This window comes from Vicia villosa, unplaced genomic scaffold, assembly GCF_029867415.1.
Source record: "Vicia villosa cultivar HV-30 ecotype Madison, WI unplaced genomic scaffold, Vvil1.0 ctg.000621F_1_1, whole genome shotgun sequence".
NCBI lineage: Eukaryota > Viridiplantae > Streptophyta > Magnoliopsida > Fabales > Fabaceae > Vicia > Vicia villosa.
Window position 1 is genome coordinate 610,759 of NW_026705279.1, and position 23,386 is coordinate 634,144.

Below are 23,386 nucleotides of genomic sequence, written 5' to 3' on the forward strand. Positions count from 1 at the left end.
AATATTGTTATTAATGAAATGAGTTAATCTTTTCCCGTAAAAAAAAAGTTTTAATATTTATTAATTTATTGATAACATCAAATTAAAAATTAAATTAATAATATTTTAAACATGTCACATCATATAAAAAAAGTTCACTCTATTTTGACAAATATCATTATTATAAACATTCATAATCAAAATCGATAGCATATTACTAAATTTATTTTTATAAATATTTTTTAAAAAAATTTGACATATTGATAATTGTTTCGGTTGGTCAAATATTTCTTGAAAATCGAAACTTAAATCTAATAAAACACATTGTAAAAAGATAAAACTCTGAGAATTACATCTAAAATAGCCAATACCTTGTAATTGCATTCAACAATCAAAACAATAATAAATTTTTCAATTATAAAATTAGAGTTCAGAGCTCTAAAATAATACTTAAAATTAAACCCTTTAAACATTAAATAATAAAATTCAATAGTTTTTTTTTAAAATTTGGTTAGTTTTTACAATATTATAAATATTTGAAATATTAAATTCATTAATAAAAAAGTAACTAATATATTATATAATGTAAGACCTAAAATATTTAATTTTAATAAAACTAATACTATTAATTAAATTAAAAATGTCAACAAAAATTTGAGAGTTAAGGACTTTTAGTCATACTTTGTCATTCAATAAATAAAAAATTATCAATCCATCCTCTAAAATCCAAAGGCGTTTTGGAATGATTATTTTGAAAATGTACTTTTCATTAAAATATAGTATAAAAAACTATTCAGTAGTCTATTTTCTTAAAATTTAAATATAGAAAAGTAGGTTGAAAAAGTCTATCTCATCCTGACTTGTCCTTAATTTATTTCACGGACAGTGGTGCTACTGCTAGTGATTATTTGTTTTTTTTTTTTTTTTTTCTGTTTTCATACTAACAGAAATTGACTATAAAAAAATAGGGGGAAAAACGACTTTATAATAAAATTATAATAGTTGTTTACATTTTAAATTACCCTTTTAACATCAAAGGTCGTGGGTTCGACTCCCACTGTGGTCGATCTGTTATTTTTTCTGTTTTTCATGTTCCATTTTAAAATCAAACAGTGGAAACATTTCCCTCGTTATGCAGTTTTTGTGTTGTGAGTCAACAGTATAAAAAGGCCATTGGGAACCGGCCTAGATGGGTTTTTAACATGGTGGCCTGTTTGTATCGAATTAGTATTTTTTTTTCTTTCTTTCATGATTCTATTTTTTTTTTATAGAATCTTCAAAAAAAAAAATTTGAGGGAGGAGAAATTTTCATATTTCTCAATTTTAAGTCAACTCTAAAAAACTTGAATTACTTAAATAAGATCTTCTATTTTTATTGAATTTGAAAGTTAGTCAAGAATTAGAGAAGTCATTACACTAAAAAAAAAATGCTTTATTCCACACATAGAAATTTTTGAACTCCTCCAAATAATATTTACAAATTTTTGAATGTTTTGAATTATTAGCTAAATACACAAAGCAAATTATATCAATAAAGGGTAGAAATAGGTAAAAAAAATTTTAAAAACTTGTTTGATTGATTGTGTATGTTTAAAAATTTACTAGGATAATATTTATAAGCAAAGATTAGCTTCATTAGGAAAAACATTGGGATCGTTTAATTTAATCTTGTTCGGCTGATTATGTTGTCAACCTATGATTTTTCTTTTTGATGGGAGTACATGGCGTCACCACGTTTGACTTTGTTCTCCCATTATTTTACAATATTGCTTGTTTTCTAAATCCACACGTGCGCTATAACCTTAGAACATGGCCTCGTACAAATAACAATTTTGGTTAATGACGCTACAAACAAGGAACATGAGTGAAATGTCTAGATTTTCTAGTTCCAAAGAGCATTATTTGAATCTAGCACCTCTCTGAATTTCATAGACCTCGCTAGATTTGAAAAACCTCATTTTGACCGAAGGAAAACTTGACTGAACTTAAAGTCGAGTGTTTGTCAGCTTTGACCAACAATTATTTATTTGTAGGTGTAAGCAAACATCCTTTGTGTTATATTATTGGTTGACCTTGAGGTGTGAAATGGTGTTACATAAACAACAATTGTTACATGTGAGCATCGTCAACATTTCACCGTCAAAGAAAAAGTAGATGTTATAAACCTTGTCCTAATTTACGAATGAAAAAACTCATTAATTCGGCGATTCAGTTACTCTAACAACAATCTTGATATTTGCAACTAATTAAGCGAAAAATCTGCCTGGTCACAAGGTGTAATTTTATAACTAGCCTTAGTTGAATCTTGTGTTATTTACTCTTCTATCTATTTCTTTCTTGATTTTTCTTTCCTTATGCTCAATATTTCTCTTGAAATTCCTTCTCGAAACCCTAAATTTTCAAAATCTATTATGAGATCCCCAAGAACATAACCATAACTAGTTCTCACTCAAAATTCTCTGTTTTAAAATCCCATGATTTTGCCGAACATCTTTGCCGAATTAACTTGGGCCTCTGCTCCCCATTCTGAATCCAGTTTCTTTTTGCTCCTTAACTTCTATTATATGGGAGAGGGCTATGTTTCTTTGATCAAAGTTATGATTTTCTTTCTCATATAACTCTCTAGTTTACTCAAAATTATTGAACACCATTGGTAAAACTAACAATATCATCACAAAATGCATAATAGAATGTGTTCTTGATGTATTGCTTCAATAAGGTCATTGTAAGTAATGGTTGCATGGTTGTGGTTCCAAAGATGCAATTGTACGCCAATATACTAAACATTCTATAAAGGGAAATACCTTGGGGTTTAGTGTAATTTTATTTATTCTCCCAAAGATGCAATTGTCCCAAAGATGCAGCTGTAGAACATATGACTTCACACACAAGAGGCAGGGACGGGGGTGAATTATGGGGGTTTGAAAAATGATAGTTTAAAAACTTATTATTTTCATTTTTAGAGTTCAAATTTTTTTGGTAAAAACGTTTGAATAATAGCAGTGGAAAATAGATATGCAAAAAATAAAGAGAGAAGGGTAAAGAGACGACACCAAAAATTATAGATATTCGATCTAAATAAAGTGACATAATCTTTACCCTAAGACTTGATCATGAGAATATTCAATAAAGATTATGAGCTTTTAGTAGGTAACTCACAAACCCCCTTATACAAGAAATGAAGTTTCAGGTAAACTTCCAACCAAACAATGAACAATGGATGAAAGTGGTTAGTCTTCCTTCAAATCACGAACAAAGCTTCGAGCGGTTAGTCTATAAGCTTAAACTTTAAGATTTTACACAAGCTAATCTCAAACCAATGTGGATTTTTGAACAAGCTATCTTCCGAACTGAAATGATGGTTTTACACGGGCTCTCTACAAACCAAAATGGGGTCTTACACAGACTAACCATAAATCGAGTTTAGATTTTTCACCAGGCTGATCTCAAACCAAAGTGAGCTTTTACATAAGGTAAACTCTTGAACTAGGTTGAAATTTTACACGGGCTGAGCTCAAGCTTTAAACCTGCGACTTAAAAACTAAATCCCCAAACAAATCTTTTAACAAATTTAGCTTTGAACCCAAACAAACACTCCTTTAAGAGAAATTATTCAACCAATAGAAAAATATCTCTTGGTGAATTTACAATATCACCTTTTTCCAGAACAAAAACCTCTCTTAAACACAATAACTTTCTCGAAGCGCTATGACTAAATTTTAGTGAGAGTAGAAAAATATTTTAAGAGAGTGTGTGAGGAGTGAGATAGGGAAATCACGTTTCTGGATTTCAAAAAGTGAGAGGAGAGGCCTCTATTCATAGGCTAGAGGTTGAAACAAAAAAGGAAAAGATCCATGTGCCAAATTAATGCTCCAATTGATTTAGACCTTATGCCAATCGATTAGATGCCCCAAATAATCGATTACAATGGCTCATTTTGGAAAGATTGGATAAATAGTCGTTGCCCTTAATTAAGACATTGTCACAATTGATCATGGACAATATTTTCACTTACCCAATCGATTGGGAATATGTTCCAATCGATTGGACAATTAAAAAACTTGTCCAAATTATTCTGACAGTTCCTAATTCATCTGGCTAGACTCCACAAATTTTAAGGTTATTTTATTTGAGAAATAGAGGCTTTAAAAAATTTTAGTGCATTTGTGATTTATCCATATTTCTTTACGAGAACACCCTTGTGTTTTTACAACACAAAGATCATTCAGACGCGACTAAATAAGCTTTCATACTACTTCTCTTTCACATTCTGAAGCTTCAAGGATTTTCCGAATAAACCAATCATATAAGAATTTGGATGAATCTTCACAAGTCGCCATCATTGAAACGAGTTATCATCATCAAAAGAAAACCATGATAGTCATCTTTACCTTTGATCACTTCTTGTATAACCACCAAACACATGGTTCCACAAGGGCACATACCCTTGGCCGAGTACAGTCCCTAGAGTCATCCAATAAACTTCGAGCATAAAACTCAGAGGAAAAGTTAAGTCTTACATAAATTAACCCAAGATCAGAGATACAAGCATAAATCAGGTAAACCATGAATAAATAATAACCTGAAGTATATTTGTGTTTATACACACACACATTTCAGGATATACATTGAAGTTGCATATATGACGAGTAGTCCTCAAAGGAAACCACCTTTCCATTTTTGATGTCTTGATTGAGACAAACCCAGTCTTGAGAAATTGGTCCAGTGACATAAAAATATTCCGCTTGCTTTAATACTCTCTTAAAGGCATCTTCAGCAACGAAAAACCTACTTGCAACGACTTAATCAACTCTTTAGAAAGAGAAAGGTTATCTTCACACATTACACGAAGGCCATCCTCCGATTTCCTTTGATGTTCCTGAGACTCCTTTAGAAACTTAGCTAGTTCTTCTAGCTTTTTCCGGGTAGGATCCAAGATTGGCTCGCTTCTGCTAGATAAAACTCTACTTAGGATACTCAAAAGGCTCTAAGCTGGCCTACATAGCTTAAAATAAATTAAGAGCATCCCAGTTTTCCTCAAAATATCGGTTTCGCTCAATTGTATGGTCATCAATCCATCCTTTGAGCTTTTCCTTTTCTTGAAGAAGAAAGTCAGCGTTGAATACCAAAACAGTCGACGCCCAATGACTATGGTAGGCCAATTCGACCAACTCTATTTGACGAGCTTCCTCACAGAGACCCGATAAATAAGCATATTCTTCACTAGAAATGGAAGATCAAACTTCTCTATTCGTCCTCAGCACAAATCTCTTTTCTAAGTTGTTGCATGTCGTCTGTGCTTTTCATTGCATATACACAATCAAGAAAGAAGGTGTCAAGGAAGATTCTAGGAGATAAAATAGAAGAACAAGACCTTAAGGTCACTTGCCACAAACTTTCTTCCTTTCATTATTTGATTTGGGATCCATCACCTTACGAGTCATAATGCATATTTTAAAGCAGTTTCTAGACACCACATTAGAGGGGACAACCCCACCAACATAGCCAAGTTCCTAGTAGAATATCACCAACTGATTCTTCAAGAATAGTTCTTCCTGGGTCATTTCCTCTTCCCGGTAGCGATACATCCCTACTCCTATCAAGTAGTGGCTTTGAGTCCAGTACTTGCGAAAGGTATCCGTGAACACAAGCGAATGACCTGGCTCTAAGGGACATATATTTGCACGTGCCTCATTATTAAGAGGAGTAGCCAGGAAAAAAATAATCTTTGAAATTTTTTAAACTATTCGAATAAGCTTCAAAATATTTGATGCTTTTCCTCAAAGAAATCAAACCAGAGGTATTCGCATAGTTGACGCTATTTTGAATCTTAAAAAGGTGTAAATACAATGTTATAGTTGGCTTGATAGTCTTATATTCACACCAATGCTGAAAAACTATGATGAACACCCAACTTATTGGATGTAACTACGAATGGGAAATAAGAAGATGATTCAGTACGCCAACTTCAAACTCATTAATAGGAAGACGATACACTATGAAAGAAAACAAACATTTATGGAAAAGGATCGCAGACCTGTCATATTGATTGCAAATTCTCTTATCATTGTCAAGGGGAAACGCTCTCCAGTGAGTCGCAAGACCCACATCACTAACAAAGGTAAAAACGGTTTCCAATATTTCTAAATCAATCTCGTTCGTCGAAATATCCTTTCCAACCTTTTTGGTCAAATTTGATATAATAACCATAGTTAATTTGTGTAGCGAACAAATGCAGGTACGATGTAGCAAGCGAACAAAGCTCAAACGCTCACCATCCTAGAAATCCTAAAAGGAACAAAACAAGGGTAAAACAGAAAGTTAAAATGTTAGAACTTGAGATAAAGAACAATCAAACATGCAAAAAAGAAACCATTGAGTAAAGCTTCCTAAGCTTGAACCAACGTTCGTACGAAAAACGTTGCCAACAAAGGACGATGAAGAAACAAAAACACTTCCCTTTATAAGTCAATAACAGTCAAAGAGCAAGTGACACTTCAAAAGCCTTTTATACCCTATTTGAGCATCATAGTCCTTAATATTGCCCACATTATCAACAATTGAGATCTCTTCGAAAACTCTGTGATAAGATGGGCATCATTACTGACCAGCACGGGAAGACGTGTCGGTCATTTCTAGCACCATGATACTTCTTATGAAGAAAACATTTAATGCATTCATTCCTGAAAACATCAATGTTCCATCAAAGACCTCCACGTCTTCGGAATCCTTGGACATGCAAAAACACATGTCTCAAATCCTAATCTCGCAAAACAAAGATAAGGGCTTGGGAGGAACTCTTCTTGGCCTATACGGAAGTCCAGAAATCCAATAACAATACGGAATACATCTACCTTATAAACACTTATACATTGTATAAATTCTCATATGTAGGACCTAATGACTTTTTTTTTTCAATTTACACCCACACATATAATTTAATGCATTGTTGTTATTTGTTCCAACAATAGGAGTGTTAATATATAATAATTGGTATCATATAGAATGAGTTCTTTCAATTTTTTGTTGGGATCAATTTAATTTGGCAAGTTACAAGTTAAACCTTGTTAAATGACTACTTTCGTTATTATTTGAATCAAAATTGAGTACCTAATCCTTCCCACTAAGACAATTTTGCCTCACATCCGCCAATCTAAACGCTTTTAGACTGAAATCCAAGAGAACTCGAATAAAGAGTAAAAGCTAAGAGAGAATTTTAGCTATCATTTTAGAAAAATGGAATAATCAAGACAAAGTAAAGATGAAAAAAGAAGAAAAAAAAGCTATAGAAGCATCCGATTCTATAGAGTTATGGAGCAAACTTTTAATTTTTGATACTAAGTCCATGGTCACATAGAAAAAAGTGACTTTGCACCTAATCCACACACTACACACAGAGAAAAGCAAAATTCCAAATGATCGAATTTGTTCCATTAGAATCTTAATAATGCTGTGTTTTGATTCTCTTCAACAACACCTTTATTATATTCATTTACCACTAGTATCAAAGAATTTTAGGACAACTTGTAGCATGTGTGAATACTGAATTCACAGCCATGCCCAACAAGCATGCAGGGTCACAGTGCATATCCAAATTCAGTGTTTTGTGCCAGTAATTTTTTTATCCTTCAAATGGAAATTCAAGTCGCTGGAATTTCACGTCAATACAAAACATGTTTGCACTCAGAATAGAATAATTTTTATAAGAAATCATTACTATATGAAATATATTTGAGAGCAGTAATAATTACAAACATTATTTATTTAGACACCCGTGAAAATCAATAGTACTCTCATGTCGTGGAATATGTGTACATAAATTTATTTTTTATATGTGAAATAAAGAACAAATAAAAAGGTTCTGAATACTAACATATAGTTATATAAATGAGACAAAAATGTTCAGATATTTATCATTGTTAGATAGAAATTGAGGGACTGTATAGTGTATACAGTAAATAAAGGTTTTTTTTTACTAGTGATTGTGATGTTTTTCTGTTCTTTCATACTCCAATAATAGAAAGAAATTTGGTATTTAGACAATTTCAGTGTAGTTATTGTAACAATAACTATACTTTTATGAGATACAGCCAATAATAGTGTTGTACAAGTCCTGAAAGCAATAAAAGTGTTGGTTGTATCTCATAAAAGTGAGTCTGAAGTGTTCTGTCTTATCATAAAATTGATTAACTTTCACTCTTCTAGAAAATTACCTTCAATGTTATATAAGCTTTTACAAATGTCATTTATTGTTGATATTTGAGGTCCCAACAACGACAGATATTTGATCTTTATTAGAACAATAATCCAAAGTCATGCTAATCTTGCTAAGGATTAAAGGGAAACATTTAATTCCTACTTTAACTACTAGTTGCTTCCATTTTCACAACTTTATGTATTACTCTCTTCGTTCTAAATTTTATTGCAGATGAAACACATATTTCAACAATTTATTTAATGAAGGATATGATATCTCACCGGACTTTAGTAGACTTGACAATAGACAAAGAGATTGAAACTACAAATACTACCGTTGAATTTAGAAACAAAAGATAAAATAAACGTTGAAATTGATGAATAATAGTAAGACAGTTGAGCCAAACAACATATCTATTGAAGTATAAAAATTCTTTAAAATAGAGATATTAAGTGATTCACCAAACTCTTTAAAAAAAATTACGAGATAAAAAAGACCTTTTAAAATGAAGAAGAAGCCAATTTAATCCCAATTTATAAAAACAATAAGATTAAACTTATAACTCATACCATAAAATAGAAAAAAGTGATTGAAGAGATTGAATTTATGAGTCATTTCAGATCATAAAATTATTAATTTTTTATTTATTTATAAATTCTATATTGCTCTCCTCTCTTAACTCACAAACAAACACTAAATAAACTAGTTTTAAATTAACATCTCATAAGAATGTACTAATCACCGTTTCTAAAGAGGTATCTTAGTTTTTCATCTCAAAAAGTTGAATAGTTATTTATGAAGTAAAGTATATTGGAAATTTTTAAACTTTAAATTATTAATAAATTATCAAATATAATAAAATAAATGTCAATAGTAAATGTAACTGAAATTCAAATTAGAAACAAATGTAAAACCAATTAACAAATATACATTGTACTAGACATATGCCAACTAAACTCTACTGAAAATTATACATTCCTATCTCTTTCTCTGTTTTCATTCTCTCCACTTCACACTCCTCAAAACTCCAAACAAATTAAACCTTAAAACCACTCACCACTACTACCAACTTTCCTTATCTCTTCCTTCACTACACAACTTAGATTCTCTAATTTCTAAGCCCATCAAAAACATGAAAACCATTGAACTCTTCTGTGCATCACAAGCCTCAACAGCCATATGTCTCAACACCGATCACGCCTCCTCCTCCACCTCTTCTTCCTCAAACACCATTCAATATGGTGGCCGAGCCATTGATCGCCACAACCCCATCATCACAGATCCAAAAAGAACTCCAGCAAGAGACTTCACTCTCCCTGCCTCTCCTTCTCCATCACCTATCAACCCAAAATCTCTCCATGATCTCAAAAAGACCAAGAAAAAGAAAACTACTACTACAAAGAAAAGTACAACAACAGCTGAAAATTCCACTGAACTTAAACATATTGCTAATAATTTCTCTTCAAAACCATTTGACAGTATTCTAAGAAGGAGTTGGGTTAAACCACCTTCCGATTTAATCACTCCTCCTTCTTCAAGATATTTGCTTGATGACATAACTTCTTTGGAAGCTGTTTTAGATTATGACCCTGTTTTGGGTTCCACTAAAGTTGATGATAACAAAAAAAAGGCTCAAGTTTCCGTTGAAGATGAAAATAATCATTCATCTAAACAACACTCCACCTCCTCTGCTCCAAAGTCTAGCTCTACAAGCCAGGTTAGTATATCTCTCTCTTTATCTGAATTCTATGTAGCAGAGACACTTCTGATGAAAGACGTGTTTGGTTACACGACACTGAAACATGTGATTATCTATAATTAATTAATATTTTCAAATTTTTAACAATATTGATGTTTCAGTATCGTGTCTGGGTGTCTGTGTTTGTGTCAGTGATATTTTAATGAATTTTGTTGCAGGTTGTGGTGTTAAGGGTTTCTCTGCACTGTAGAGGTTGTGAAGGGAAGGTGAGAAAGCATCTCTCAAGAATGCAAGGTATGAAAATCTCACTCTCTTGTCATATCAAATGATTTGTTTTACATTTAAAATTCAATAAGTTTTTTGTTTTGGTAATTAAATTTCAGGGGTGACATCCTTCAACATAGATTTTGCAGCAAAGAAGGTGACAGTAGTTGGAGATGTGACTCCATTGAGTGTAATGGCAAGCATATCAAAGGTGAAAACTGCAAAAATTTGGCCAGAAACTGCTTCACCAAATGGATCTGGTGCTGATGAAACAAAGAAGACAAATAGTGTGATCTAGTGGAAGAGAAAAATGGACTGTTGGTTTTTTTGTATGCTTTTGAGTATGAGTTAGGTAGTAATTTAATTGATGTAAAGGTTAATGTAATCAAGTGAAGTAGTGACTTTGAAGAGGTATTATATTTATATGTTTAATCGAGCTAGTTCGTGTAATAATATATAATATAACACGAGTGAATGTTTTGAATGATGATGTTTAAAGCCAAACATGAGTTTAGTTTGTGGCACTTGACAAAGTGACTCATTGCGCAGGGGATAAAACAAATGGCAAATGAGTGATATGATACTTGTTAAATGTTAGCAATATAGGATTCGAAACCTTTGTTCAAACCAGCAAAAACGATTTAATAGAACAACTCGCATTCATTTCTTTTCCAACCTTTATGGTGTGAGATACGCATTTGAAAACTCTAAAATATTTTTGGATTTTTTTAAAATATATCATTTGTTTTTGTCAAAATTTAATTTAGAGATGCATCTCTAAAATTACTTTTTCTGTAAAATAAAGTTGGGGTTTAATTGGAGATAAATATCTAAAAAGTAATGTGTTGACATGATAAAGTTTCTAAAGTCTAAAGTGACTCAATAGTTGTATAAATAGTTTGTCTCTCAATCCATTTTTTTTCTACATAACACACTAAAACTAGAGAATAAATGCACATCTCCATCTTACATTTGTGTGTTTCAATGGTGAGAAGCCGCCACTTTTATTTAGGGTAACCGAAAAAACACCCATCGTAGATCTGATATCGAACATAATATTCTCCCACGCTTTTCAAAAAATCACAGAGTTGTCAAGTTCGGGTATCGTTCACCCTCGTTTGACAGCAAAGCGAAGATACATTTCACCAACTTTGAACTGAAGACGGATGAAGATTTAAATGTTATATTGAGTATTTTTCACCGCTATGAATCAAATGGTCCGATTGAAGTGGATGCGAGAATTCAAAGATCTGTCGAGGATATAATCATTATGTTGCAATGAATCATTTATAACAATATTTATTGTTGAATTTATTTTAATGATTATCTATGTAATGTTAAGTGTTTTAATTTAATGTCAAGTTGTTGTTGGTGTTGGTTTGGTTTTCAATTTGGTCATACTGCCATGTTTCTAGTTTTTGTAAGTTTTTTTACTATCAAGCCATTTTTGGATATGCATCTCTAAAATATACTTTCCTAGATGCATCTCTGAATTTAATTGGGATAAAATGAAGAAATGGTGCGTTCGGAGATGTATCTCCAAAAATAAGATACATTTTTGACATTTCGCCAAGGGCCTGGGAGAAGGTAACAGGGTGCAAAAATAAATTTCCTTATTTTAACTCTCACGTATGAATTGAGCTATCTCATTCACTATGGGCCATATCTGGTTCCTAATGAGATTAATGGGCCTATTGTTTGCAAAACCTGTATGCACAAAATTTGGTAAATTCAGTCTTTGTTGGATATTGATGGTTTGGGGGGTATGAATAAAAGAGTGTAGTTTTGTGGGCTTGGGATGGTTAATAGCAATATAGATTTTCCGTTATTGAAGCAGAAAGGAAATTTTTCGTGTTGTAATAATTCTTTTCCCTAAGTTGTAACTTTCTAACAACATACCGAAGTCGTTGATTTCTTAATACAAAAGTCCTATTTTTCTTATTTACTACCACCGAGTAAAAAGAAGGTTGTATCCCAATCGATAACATCGAAGAGCTCTTTTTTTCGAAGTCTTCATCTAGTAAATTTTCAGGAGGCCGCCCATGATGTGTTGCGAGGAATTTTCGGATGTGGATGTTCGCCACGGAAATTCCAAGCTCATTAGAAATGCGAATTCGAATATAGCTTCGAAATTGTGGGATAAGGTTGTAGTGCTTGGTATCATGTTGAAGCCATTAGATGCTTGGAGTTTAATGATTAAGTTTCAAAAAGTAAAAAGGATGCCATATAAGCAGGTTTTTAATGAATATTCTTTCTTATAATATTAGAGGGTGCGGTAGTTTAAAAGTGTCTTGCTCAATTGATTAGGATGTATGATTTTGATGTGTGTTTTCTTCAAAAGTGTAATTTGAAGGTGATTGATGAGAATTTAGTCGTTGCTGTATGGGGAAATGAGGAGTTTGAATGGTCCTTCAAAGGTGCTAATGGTAGACCAGAGAGTTGTCCATTATATGGAAGAAAGTTTTTTAATCTTCGTTTTAGTTTTGCTGGTGAAGGTTTGTTGGCATAAATGTGGATTGAAAGGGGGGACTTATAATATTAATGTGTATTCTTCCTACTCCATTTTGTTGAAGAGAAAATTGTAGAAAAAGCTTAGTGATTGCAAAAGTCGTTTTGTGGATGGGTTGTGGTGTGTTAGTGTGGACTTTAATGCTATCAAGAAGGAGGGGAAAGGAATGATAATTCATTGATGGTGAATAGCGGTGAAAGAGTTGAATTTAATGAGTTTATTAAGGGAATGGAGTTGATTGACCTTCCTTTGATGGAGAACAAATTCAATTGGTTCAATTTGAGTGGTAAGACGATGAGTAGGTTGGATAGATTTTTGGTTTCGGAAAAGTTGATTATCAAGTGGAATGTTGAAGGTTAAATGGTAGGGAAAAATATTTTTCCGATCACTGTCCCATTTAGATCAAAATAAATTCTAACAATCGGGGTTCCAAGCCTTTCAAGTTCTTCAATTGTTGGATTCAACATCTAGTTTTTCTTCATTTTGTAGAGAATGTTTGGAAATATTTGTTTGTGACAGGAAATGATTTTTATTCCTTCAAAGAAAAACTTAAAGGTCTTAAACGGGAGCTTAGAAGTTGGAATAAAGAAGTTTTTGGATGATTGGATTTGGGTGGTTTCTTTGGGCACCTAAGCAATCACGGTTTCATTTATTGCCTTGATTCCTAAAGTGGACAATCCTCTATATCATAATGAATTTAGGCCTATCCTGCGCACTTAACAAACCATTAGAGTATAAAATTATTCTCCTTACATTGTATACTTGTTATCATTAAACTCAAGAGTTAGTTGCAGAACCAAACTTGTTCCAACATAAACAAGTGATACAAGTGAAGACGTTGCTTTGGGTGTAAACTTTGCAGATTCAGAGAATGATATTGGTATTGATAAAGAACTTACATTTGATGAAGGGGAAAAGGGTAAAGGGAAAGGTAAATGTAAAGCTAAAGAGATAAGTAAAGGGAAAAGTTAAGAGAAAGGAAAGAAAAAAGGGAAAGGGGAATACAAGGTTGGAAGACCAAGTTAAGAAATAAGGATAATTGACTGTAGTGGTAATATGAGTGATTTACATGATGATGTTAATGAAGATGGTGAGCCAAAGAGAACTGAGGATTATAAGTGGGAAGTTGGAGCTCATGTTGCTACAAAGCATGATTTAAAGATGGTATGAGAATATATGCTATACATTCTAGAAGAGACATGAAATTTAAAGTGATTTACAACAAAGGTTGTTCATGGGAGTCTTATTGTGCAAAAATACCACACGAAGAGGCTTGGCATTTGAGAAAATAAATGACAAACATACATATAGTAGGGATTATAATGAACATAGGGTTTATTGGGTTGGATTTCTACATTTCTCTTGTAAATATTTGCAAAGTAAGATTAATTATCTCAATTTCGTTTGGAATTGGGTGTAGACGTAGCCATAATGAGGACGATTCATGAATTGCCTAAACAATTCCTTGTGTCCTCTTTCTCATTTACTTTCTATAGCAAAATGTTGAATTCGGTAATTGGGCAATTAATACAATTAGATAAATTCTTTATCATTTATAAATTGTTTTGTCGATTTGATTTCAAATCAACAAAGCCATAAAAAAATTCTGATCAAAATCGACTGCAGAATAAGTGTTCGATAAATTGCTTCACTTAATTTTTGCTTTATCATTTCATTGGAAATATATTACCTGTGTGTTTAAATTCAAATGTATTGTGTTTTTGAAATATATTGATTCAATTTCTTTTCATTTTTATTGCAAGTCTTAGTGGTTTTAACGCATATCCGAGTTTTCCTATAACGATTCGAATTAGAAAAATTAATCCAGGTGTTTTCTACTTTCCATATCAAACTATTTTTTAAAACAGTATTTTAACCAAGTATTTTTAATTAGGGATCTATTCACCTCCCCTCTAGATAAGTTTCCTTCGTCTAACAAAAAGGACTAGGTACATCAAAAGCCCAAAATTGTAACACCTAATTGATTCAATCAACACATAAGTAACAAAAATCTAATCTAATTTTTCCCAATTCAGAATAATCAAATAAAAAACCTAACCCTAAGTTACTTATATAAAATCCCTATTAAAAAATTCGCAGAGGATGATTCCTTGGAACTCTGAGCAACAACAATAACCCTTCCTTCACGAAAGCTCCAACTTTGAACACTTAGGGTTTCACATCGAAACCCTAAGCCTCTTCGAGCTAAGCCCCATCCACCTCGTATCTAAAAAAAGAGAGAGAAGGAGATCTGAGAAGAGACTTAAAGAAATGAAGTAATAGAAATAAAAAAAGAAAGGAGGAAGGCACAACTTTATTAGGTCACGTGACATAAGGTAAGCTTTGGTTCCTTTTTTTTCTTCACTGTGTAGTGCCTTTGAATCTCTGTTTCATTTTTTTGAGTTTGATATGTGTTGTATGGACTAATTTGATTTAGGTTTTAGTTTTTTTGTTTTGGTTTAAAGGTTTTTTTTAGGGATTTGGAGTTTGATTTGAGGCTTAGAAGAGGCCGATCTATATATTAACCAAGGTTTTGAGCTTGTTTGGTTTGAGTAAGGGGTTTTCTGGGTAGATATTAGGTTAGGGTTAGGGTCCCTATGATTCTTGGGTTTGAGGTTTGAAGATTTTAAGATCCATGTTGAACTTCAATCGGAGATCTAGGTTTTAAAGGCGGCGCCATGATGGTTTTGGGTTGAAGGGTTGAAGGTATGAAGATCTCGATTGAACTTCAATCGGAGATATGGGGTTGGTTGTGGCCCAAAGGAGGGTGAGGGTTAAACCACCGGCGGAGGCGATTTCTGGCTAGTGGTAGGAAGGTGTTTTTAGAGTGAGGTTAGAGAGAAGCGAGAGAAGGGAAGAGAGGGTTAGAGAGAATTGAGAGAAGAGAGAGGAAAGAAATGAAAAAATGAAGTCTTACGAAGGAAATGAAAATTTATACTCCCTCCAACGTGCGATTGGTCCTTAACACGTGGCCTCCTGATGGCCACGTAATTTGCTTACTTTGACCTCTCTGATGTGTGTGTGCTCATCATACTCCTAGTGTGACTTTTAATCACGACCTTAGATTTCGCTTACTTTGCTTAACATTTTGATCAAACGTTCCTGATGAGACCTGCACGGGATATCTTGGATTGATCCAGCACTCCAAAATGAGAGTCAAACTTGTTGACTCTCTAGTAAGCCCCAGACCAACGCTTTGGGCCTTTCTCTTATTGGGCCTCCACATATTCTTTTCACACACCTTAATTACTAGTATGGGCATACTTTTCACCCCTTTCTCTTTTTTTAATTCTTTTATTTTAATTTAATTTATTTTATGTTTTTAGTTATTTATTTTTAGTTAGTTTTTATAATTCTTTTAGGTTTTTTTGTTTAATTTGGAGTAAATTAAATTTAATTTGGTTTTAGTTTTTTAATTAGGTCATGAAATCTATAAAAAAAACAATTATTTGTTATTTAGTTTTAAGTATTTAAAAAATGATAACAAAAACATGTCATTCTCTTTTAATTAGACTTATTTTTTCAAATTAACCAAAAATTAAAAAACAAAACATCTAACCCATCAAACTTAGGTTTAAATCTTTTTTTATCAAATTTAATTCACACAAAGATAATTTTTCAAAAAGGAATAATCTGGTCTCTTAAATGCGAACATAAACAATACCTAAGCCTCCATCGTACGAGCAATACAGACACGTGTTTAATCACTCAAATGTGACATTACATTATTCCATAAAAATAAACAACCAACACATGCAGAACTAAATAGACTCTGATTTTCTCATCACTCAATGAAAATACATAGGCACAAGGTTGCGAAACCAAGGTGAGTCCCTGTCATACCCCAAAATTTGTCCATCATATTTTAAAATATTTTGGCTCAAGCACCGAGAAATAACCCTGCCTAATCTCTTTCCTAAGCAAAAGCTTCCAACTAGGGTTTTGTCTCTCTCTCTCTCTCTCTCTCTAAGTAAAATCAGTTCTGATACCTCAAGTGGAATTCATGGCTTCTCATATGCCTCAAAGAATCCCCACATCAATCTTCAAGCCTTGATTCCCAAGATTGCGCAGTCAATGGCTCAAAAAGTCAATAGTCAACTAGTTTGACCTAAAAGTCAACCATGGTCAAATCACAGTCAAAACTCCTGATTTTTGGTCAACATCAACATACAAATTTACATTCATCATTTGATCAAGGGTTGATCATGATTCATCAATAAAAGATCAGAAATTGACAAATCTCAAAGTTTCTAAATCAGGGTTTTTTAGGAGAAAGTCAACTGAACTTTGACCAATCATAAATTTCACATGCTTCATCAAGAATTTCTCAACCAAGGCTCATTTTAAAGGAAATTCAATTCACTACAACTCTGTGTCTCACATGACAAGGCCAAAAATGCACCATTTGGAAGATATGACTCAAGACATTGCAGGTCCTCCAAAAAGTCAACAAAAGTTAACTTTGTTAAAAAGCTCATAACTGGAGCATGGAAGACTCAATTGATATGAAACCAAAAAGAGGTTTTAGAGGACACATTTAGCTTTCTAAAAAGTCTTATAACACCCTCGAGTGAGTTATAATCGGTGCAAGTTGAGAAAATTTCAAGGAAACCATGAAACCTTAAATGATCAAATTAAGACTTTTTAGTGATGGGCTTCTAAAGTTAAGTTGTCCACGAGATGTTAAGCCCAAAGGGAGGCCATAGACCAATTATTGTTATCTCCATGATTTTATTTCTTTTTATTTGATTTTTATCATTTAAATGCAAATAAAACAAATAAATCATGAAATAATTATAATTGGTGATTCAATATTTTCCCATTGATTATAATCAATCAAATATGCATATTGGAAGTGAGGAAAATCATTGAATCTGATTGGTATATATTTGTACTCAAAATAGAAGCTTTTCATATCTTTTCCAAAATCAAATGCAAATCTCTTGATTCACAAAGATTCAGTCCAATTTTCTTGAACTAGTTCAGTCTACTATATATATATATATATATATATATATATATATATATATATATATATATATATATATATATATATATATATATATATATATATATATATATATATATATATATATATATATCATACATAGGCAAAAGGGAGGGCTGGCTGCTTCAGAAATCCTATTCAACTTCAACAAAACCGTGACACCAGGTAAGATAGCACAAGAGTTTGGGGGACGATTCAATCCATTCTAAGGATCCAAAAGGAATTTTCGGCACTCTCTGAAACAAATACCATTATCATAGACGTCTAAGGCATCGCGTACCATCATCATCGCGCTTACGGTTTATTCATCGTTTTTAATTTCGATTATAGGCATTCACGCATCATTGACAAGTTTTGATTATATATTTGTGTTTGAAAAGATGTTTGCAAGCATTCTGGGCAGTTTAATTTAAGTTTGGTTGCAGGTTTTGTGATTCACCATGGCTAGGGTTTCGTGCTCATGATTTGGGGCCATTAGGTTAGACGAAAAATTAGCCAAAATTAATGGTACCATTGGATTCAGTGGACGATTTCTAGTCAATCTATGACCTTAGTCTCGATTTAGAATTTGTTTTGTTGAGTTTTGATTTTGCAGGGGCTATAGCGACACTTAAAAACCGTGGAAGAAGGCTTTACCTATGCATCGTTCGTAGGTACATGTCCCATAAAAATTCAAATTGGTGGAGTAGAGGAACAGGGATCGGCGCGCGAATTGTTTGATTTTTTTTAATCATTGTATTTCATATATATTATCTAACGATGGTTATGTTAACAGCGAGAGAAAAGTGACCTAGTGGAATAGAAACGCGTTCAGCATTTACTCATGTGCAAAGGCGTGGGGTCGATCCCCGTCTCTTGCATTTTCATTCTATTATTTTCTTTAACAAATACTGCTTTCAGATTCTGTACAACCGGTCCACACAGGTACGCGATGCACCTTCGCTTTCCGCCCTTGGATATTCACGTTGCCATATCTGAAGGACCTCCATATCTGAAGGACCGGGAGAGGCTTGTCCACCATGTACCCTAAAAAACTCCTCGCACTGGATCAAATGCAAGAGGAATGGGCTTCTGTTGCTGGGCCAGGTTCTTTTGCTCTTTACCTATGCTATTTCAGATAGCACCCCCTAGCCCAATTGTTTTTTTTTGTTTGTTTCTCACTAATTTATCTTTTAATTCCTTTTTTATTATTAAAATCAATCATAAAAAATGCAAAAAAATTTAGGTTTAGTTTTAATTAGTTTAATAATTTTAACTTAGTAATTAGGTTTTATCGATTTAATTTTGGTTTAATTTTAATTGGCTAGTAAGTAGTTTTATTAACCTCACATTAATTTAATTAATTTAATAATGACAATTTAGACTTAGGATTATTTTCACCTATTTTTAAGCCCTAAACTCTTCGCGATCTTCTCATCTCATCTCACATTTTGTGAATGTCGCATGTGTGTTTATTTTCTGCCATTTCAATTCTAGAAAATATGTATAGGTCACAATAAGTTTTCTTGTAATAGTTGTAGATTTTATTTTCTGCCTTTTTTCCCTGGTTTTTGGTTTGTAATTCCCCCTCCCCGAAGCCTTGTAATAGCGTAGAAATTTTTATTTTTGCCTTTATTTTATATTAGCTGCGTGGTTAGTAACAATAGGGAGTGACAAGAATGTCAATTGAACATAAATCACTAATAACAAGATAAAAAAATGAATTGAATCACGTGATTGATGCACCCACACACCTTTAAGGTAATCCCTCTTATTGCTGCCTTTCGATAAAAAAAATAATAGTCAAGTCCCTCGGATACGAGGATACCTTAGCAATGTTGCACTCAGTTCATTATCATCATCAAAGATCATAAGTCCCTTCGATGTTGCCTACAAATGTATATGATCTTGTCCCTCGAGGTTGCCTACGATAAAATAATGATCGTCCCTTTCGAATGCTAAGGTATCCTCATTGGTTGCCTAAATGACTATTATATCCTTCCCTGAGACTTCCTACCCTCCTTATGGTATGGATAGCCTTATGGCGAACGATAATTCTCGATGACCCTTCGATGTCCCTTACATCCAATGAAAAGACTTCCTACCCCGATTGTATGGATAGTCTCTTTCCCTTAAGACTTAAAGAACAAGAAAGACTTAACTCTAGGGTAGGTGCTCTTGACTGCTTGCTCATCAAAAAACTCTTTTCAAATCAAACTTTCAAAAATATTCTTGAGGACCGACACAAGAATAAAAAACTTTGCCTTTTGGCACCTCCTTCAAACAATTCAAACAAACAAGTGAGCTAAGCAATTAAGAGCCCATGGATAACCATGGATACAAAGGGTGCTTACACCTTTCATTTGTATAACCTACCCCCCGAACTCAAAATCTTTCAAAGGTCTTTCCTAATCTTTTAGCCTTTCCAATTGGATAAAATAAAAGTCGGTGGCGACTCTTGCTATCCGCACATTTAAAAAAGTCAGTTCTCCCACCGTATTACAGTCCCCTAACCTAAAACTAACCTTTTCTCACTTGACCCTTTTTGTAAATATTTAGAAATAAACAATTAGAGCAAGATCATTTCCTTAAGCACACAAGTTAATCCTAGACCGTAGGAGGTTCTCGTTGAGTACAACAGAGGCGGGGAGTGCCTAACACCTTTCTGTCACTTAACCGACTCCCAAACCCATATTCGATTGTGATGACCGTCTTATCCATTTTTTAGAATTTTATCGTTATTTCCCAATTTCTTAGGGATAAATTAAATACGGTGGCGACTCTATAAATTTTCCCTCCGCGACACCACTGAACCCCCACTTTTAGAGGATGTATATATGCTTTAAAGCATGCAAAGATAATTTTTTTAAAATGCAAGTCCATTATAGGATTGAATGGATGTTTCTTAAAGGGTTATTATGGTGGCCAAATACTAGGAGCCATTAAAAGAGACCAAAATGATCAGATGTTACCAGTATCATTTTTTGTTATAGATAGTGAAGCCAAGGGTCCCTTGGTTTCTTGAATTGTTTACAAGTGATTTAAGAGGTTCCATGTTATGAAAGAGTTACACATTCATCAGTGGTCAACAAAAGGTACCCTTGAATTGGTTTTTGTGTAAACTGCATATTTCTAAGTTACCTGCATTTTTATGTGTTAACTAAATTTTTGTGTGTTATCTATATGGACTATATATTTCCAGCACTTGAGGAATTGCTCCCTAAAGTGAACCAGAGGTTTTGTGTTAGGTAATAACTTACTTTAAATCTGTTATTAAATTTTTTTTAATTCTATTAATAAGCATTTTCATTTCAATTAACTTATCTTGACAATTTTGGTACTAACTTTATGTTGCCAATTTTGGTACTAACTTTATGTTAACTGCATGTTGGTACTAACTTTTTTCAACTCTTCTACTAACTTTATGTTTGCAATTCTGGTAACTACATACATGTTCAAATCTTCCAGTTATATACATGTTCAATTCTCCTACTAATTGCATGTTCAATTCTAAACATTTATACAATAACTTCAGGAAGACATTTTCAAGAATCAAACTAAAAGAAATAATTTGGAAGGCTGCCACTGCTAGTTATGTCAATGCTTGATAAAAAGAAATTCTAGAAATAAAGGAAGTAAATGAGGACGCATTCAAGCACATGATAAAAATTCTACCAATGTTCTAGAGCAAATACAAGTTTAGAACAACTTTAAGATGTGATACTTTGGTGAAAGCTATGTCAGAGGCATTCAAATCATTTTTTGTAACTACTAAGGCCAAGCCTATTGTCAACATGATTGAAGAAATCAAATTTTATATTATGTTGAGGTGAGAGTCAAATAGGAAGAAGATTTCCTTATATGAAGGAAACATTCTACCAAATAAAAAAGATAGAAAAGGAGTTACAACAAACAAACAATTATATTGTGAGGTAATTGGTGAATTCTACAACTATGAATATTATGTTGTGTTTTACTATTGGATTATGTATAAATACTTGTGATTTCTACTTGTCTTATAGGCGTGTTGGTGAATATGATTATGGGGTCAGACATATCTTATATAATGGAGAAAAATGCATTATGAGTTTGTCACATAATGAATGCTCTTGTAAGAGATAGATGCTTACAGTGCTGTCAAGCTGTCATGCCTGAAGAATCAACATTTGGAAATTAAAGATTTTGTACTTGACTGCTACAAAAGGGTATGCTATATTGCTCATGACAATACAACAATTACAATTTTTACATAATAATGTTATTGCATTAAACCAACATAGTCCATAAACTAACCCTATTTAAAATACATTGTTAACATAACTAGATTCAAAACCCCTATGGGTTGACCTAGTGTGTTCTTCTTAAGATCCCAAGTTCGAATCTCGCTAGCTGCAAATAATTCATGTGTTGGGTCAGTCCATACAGAGCTTTGCGCTGGCTTTAAACGGGGCCCCACAAGTGCACGGTGGAATTGGTCCCATTGGATTAGTCGGTCGCAAGGTCGGATACCCACAAGTGCTCGGTGGAATTGGTCCCTGTCATACCCCAAAATTTGCCCATACTATTCCTCCTATTCAAATTCAAATCAAGATACAAAGCTCAGACACATTCTCCTAAAACAAGGTCTCTAAACTAGGGTTTTGATTTTTTCAAAGTAAAATCGAGTTCTGACGATTCAAGTGGACCTCATAATCTCTCATATGCTTCAAAGGACCCTCATGACAATTTCCAAGCTCTGATTCAAAGGATTGCTCACTCAATGGCCCAAACGATCAATAATCGACTAGTTGACCTAAAAGTCAAACTATGGTCAAATCACAGTCAAAACTTCTGATTTTTGGTCAACATCCTCATTATGGAGTATCATTCATCATTTGATCAATGATTGATCATGATTCATCAAGAAAAGCTCCAGAATCATCAAAAACCTGAGTTTCTAAATTAGGGTTTTTAAGGAAAAAGTCAACTGAACTTTGACCGGCCATAATTTCCACATGGAACATCAAAAATTTTCCATCCAAAGCTCAATTTGAAGGAAATTTAATTCTCTACAACTTTGTATCTCACATGCCAAGTCTCAAAATGATTCATTTGAGAGATATGGATCAAAACATTATAGGTCCTTTTCAAAAGTCAACCAGAAATCATCTTTTTCAAAAGAGCACACATGGAGCATGGAAAATTATTTTGACACGGGGCCAAAAGCATTGGTTAGAGGACTCTTCAAGGTTTCTAAGAAGTACAAGAACACTCAAAAAGGTGGAAAACTGAGCAAGATACGAATCGCACAAGTTGGGCAAAAATCTGAGAAACGCTTGAAACTATAATTGACAAAATTCACGTTTTGAGTATTGGGCCCATATTCTTCTGTTACCCACGTGATATTAAGGTCATGCAAGGCCCAAAAGTCATTTGATGCATATTTTATGATTTTTATTATGTTTATTTTGGATTTATTCATATAAATTCAATTTAAGTCAAATAAAATCAAAATAAAATAAAATCAAATAATGCAATTGATACCATTCATTGAATCAAGGCTAATTCACATCCTAAGGCAAAATAACACGTGAAGAAAGTTGGAAAATAGATTCAAACTCAAAATAGAAAGATTGAATATATAAATCAAAATCATATTTTTTATCAATCATTTGGATTTTGTTCAAATATTTTAACCCTAATTTGATTCATTATATAAGGACAACATTATCAAATACAAAGGGGACGAAATCAGGAGAGTGGGAGCAGCCA

General features: G+C 33.0%; 1 protein-coding gene across 1 annotated transcript; it reads left to right on the plus strand.

The window, feature by feature from the left end:
* The first annotated feature begins 9,143 nt into the window (after positions 1-9,143).
* On the plus strand, positions 9,144-10,643 carry LOC131629897 (protein SODIUM POTASSIUM ROOT DEFECTIVE 2). Its single transcript, XM_058900699.1, has 3 exons — positions 9,144-9,893; positions 10,094-10,169; positions 10,259-10,643. The coding sequence occupies exons 1-3, from the start codon at positions 9,309-9,311 to the stop codon at positions 10,435-10,437; spliced, it is 840 nt and encodes a 279-aa protein (XP_058756682.1). The 5' UTR covers positions 9,144-9,308; the 3' UTR covers positions 10,438-10,643.
* Positions 10,644-23,386: the final 12,743 nt, after the last annotated feature.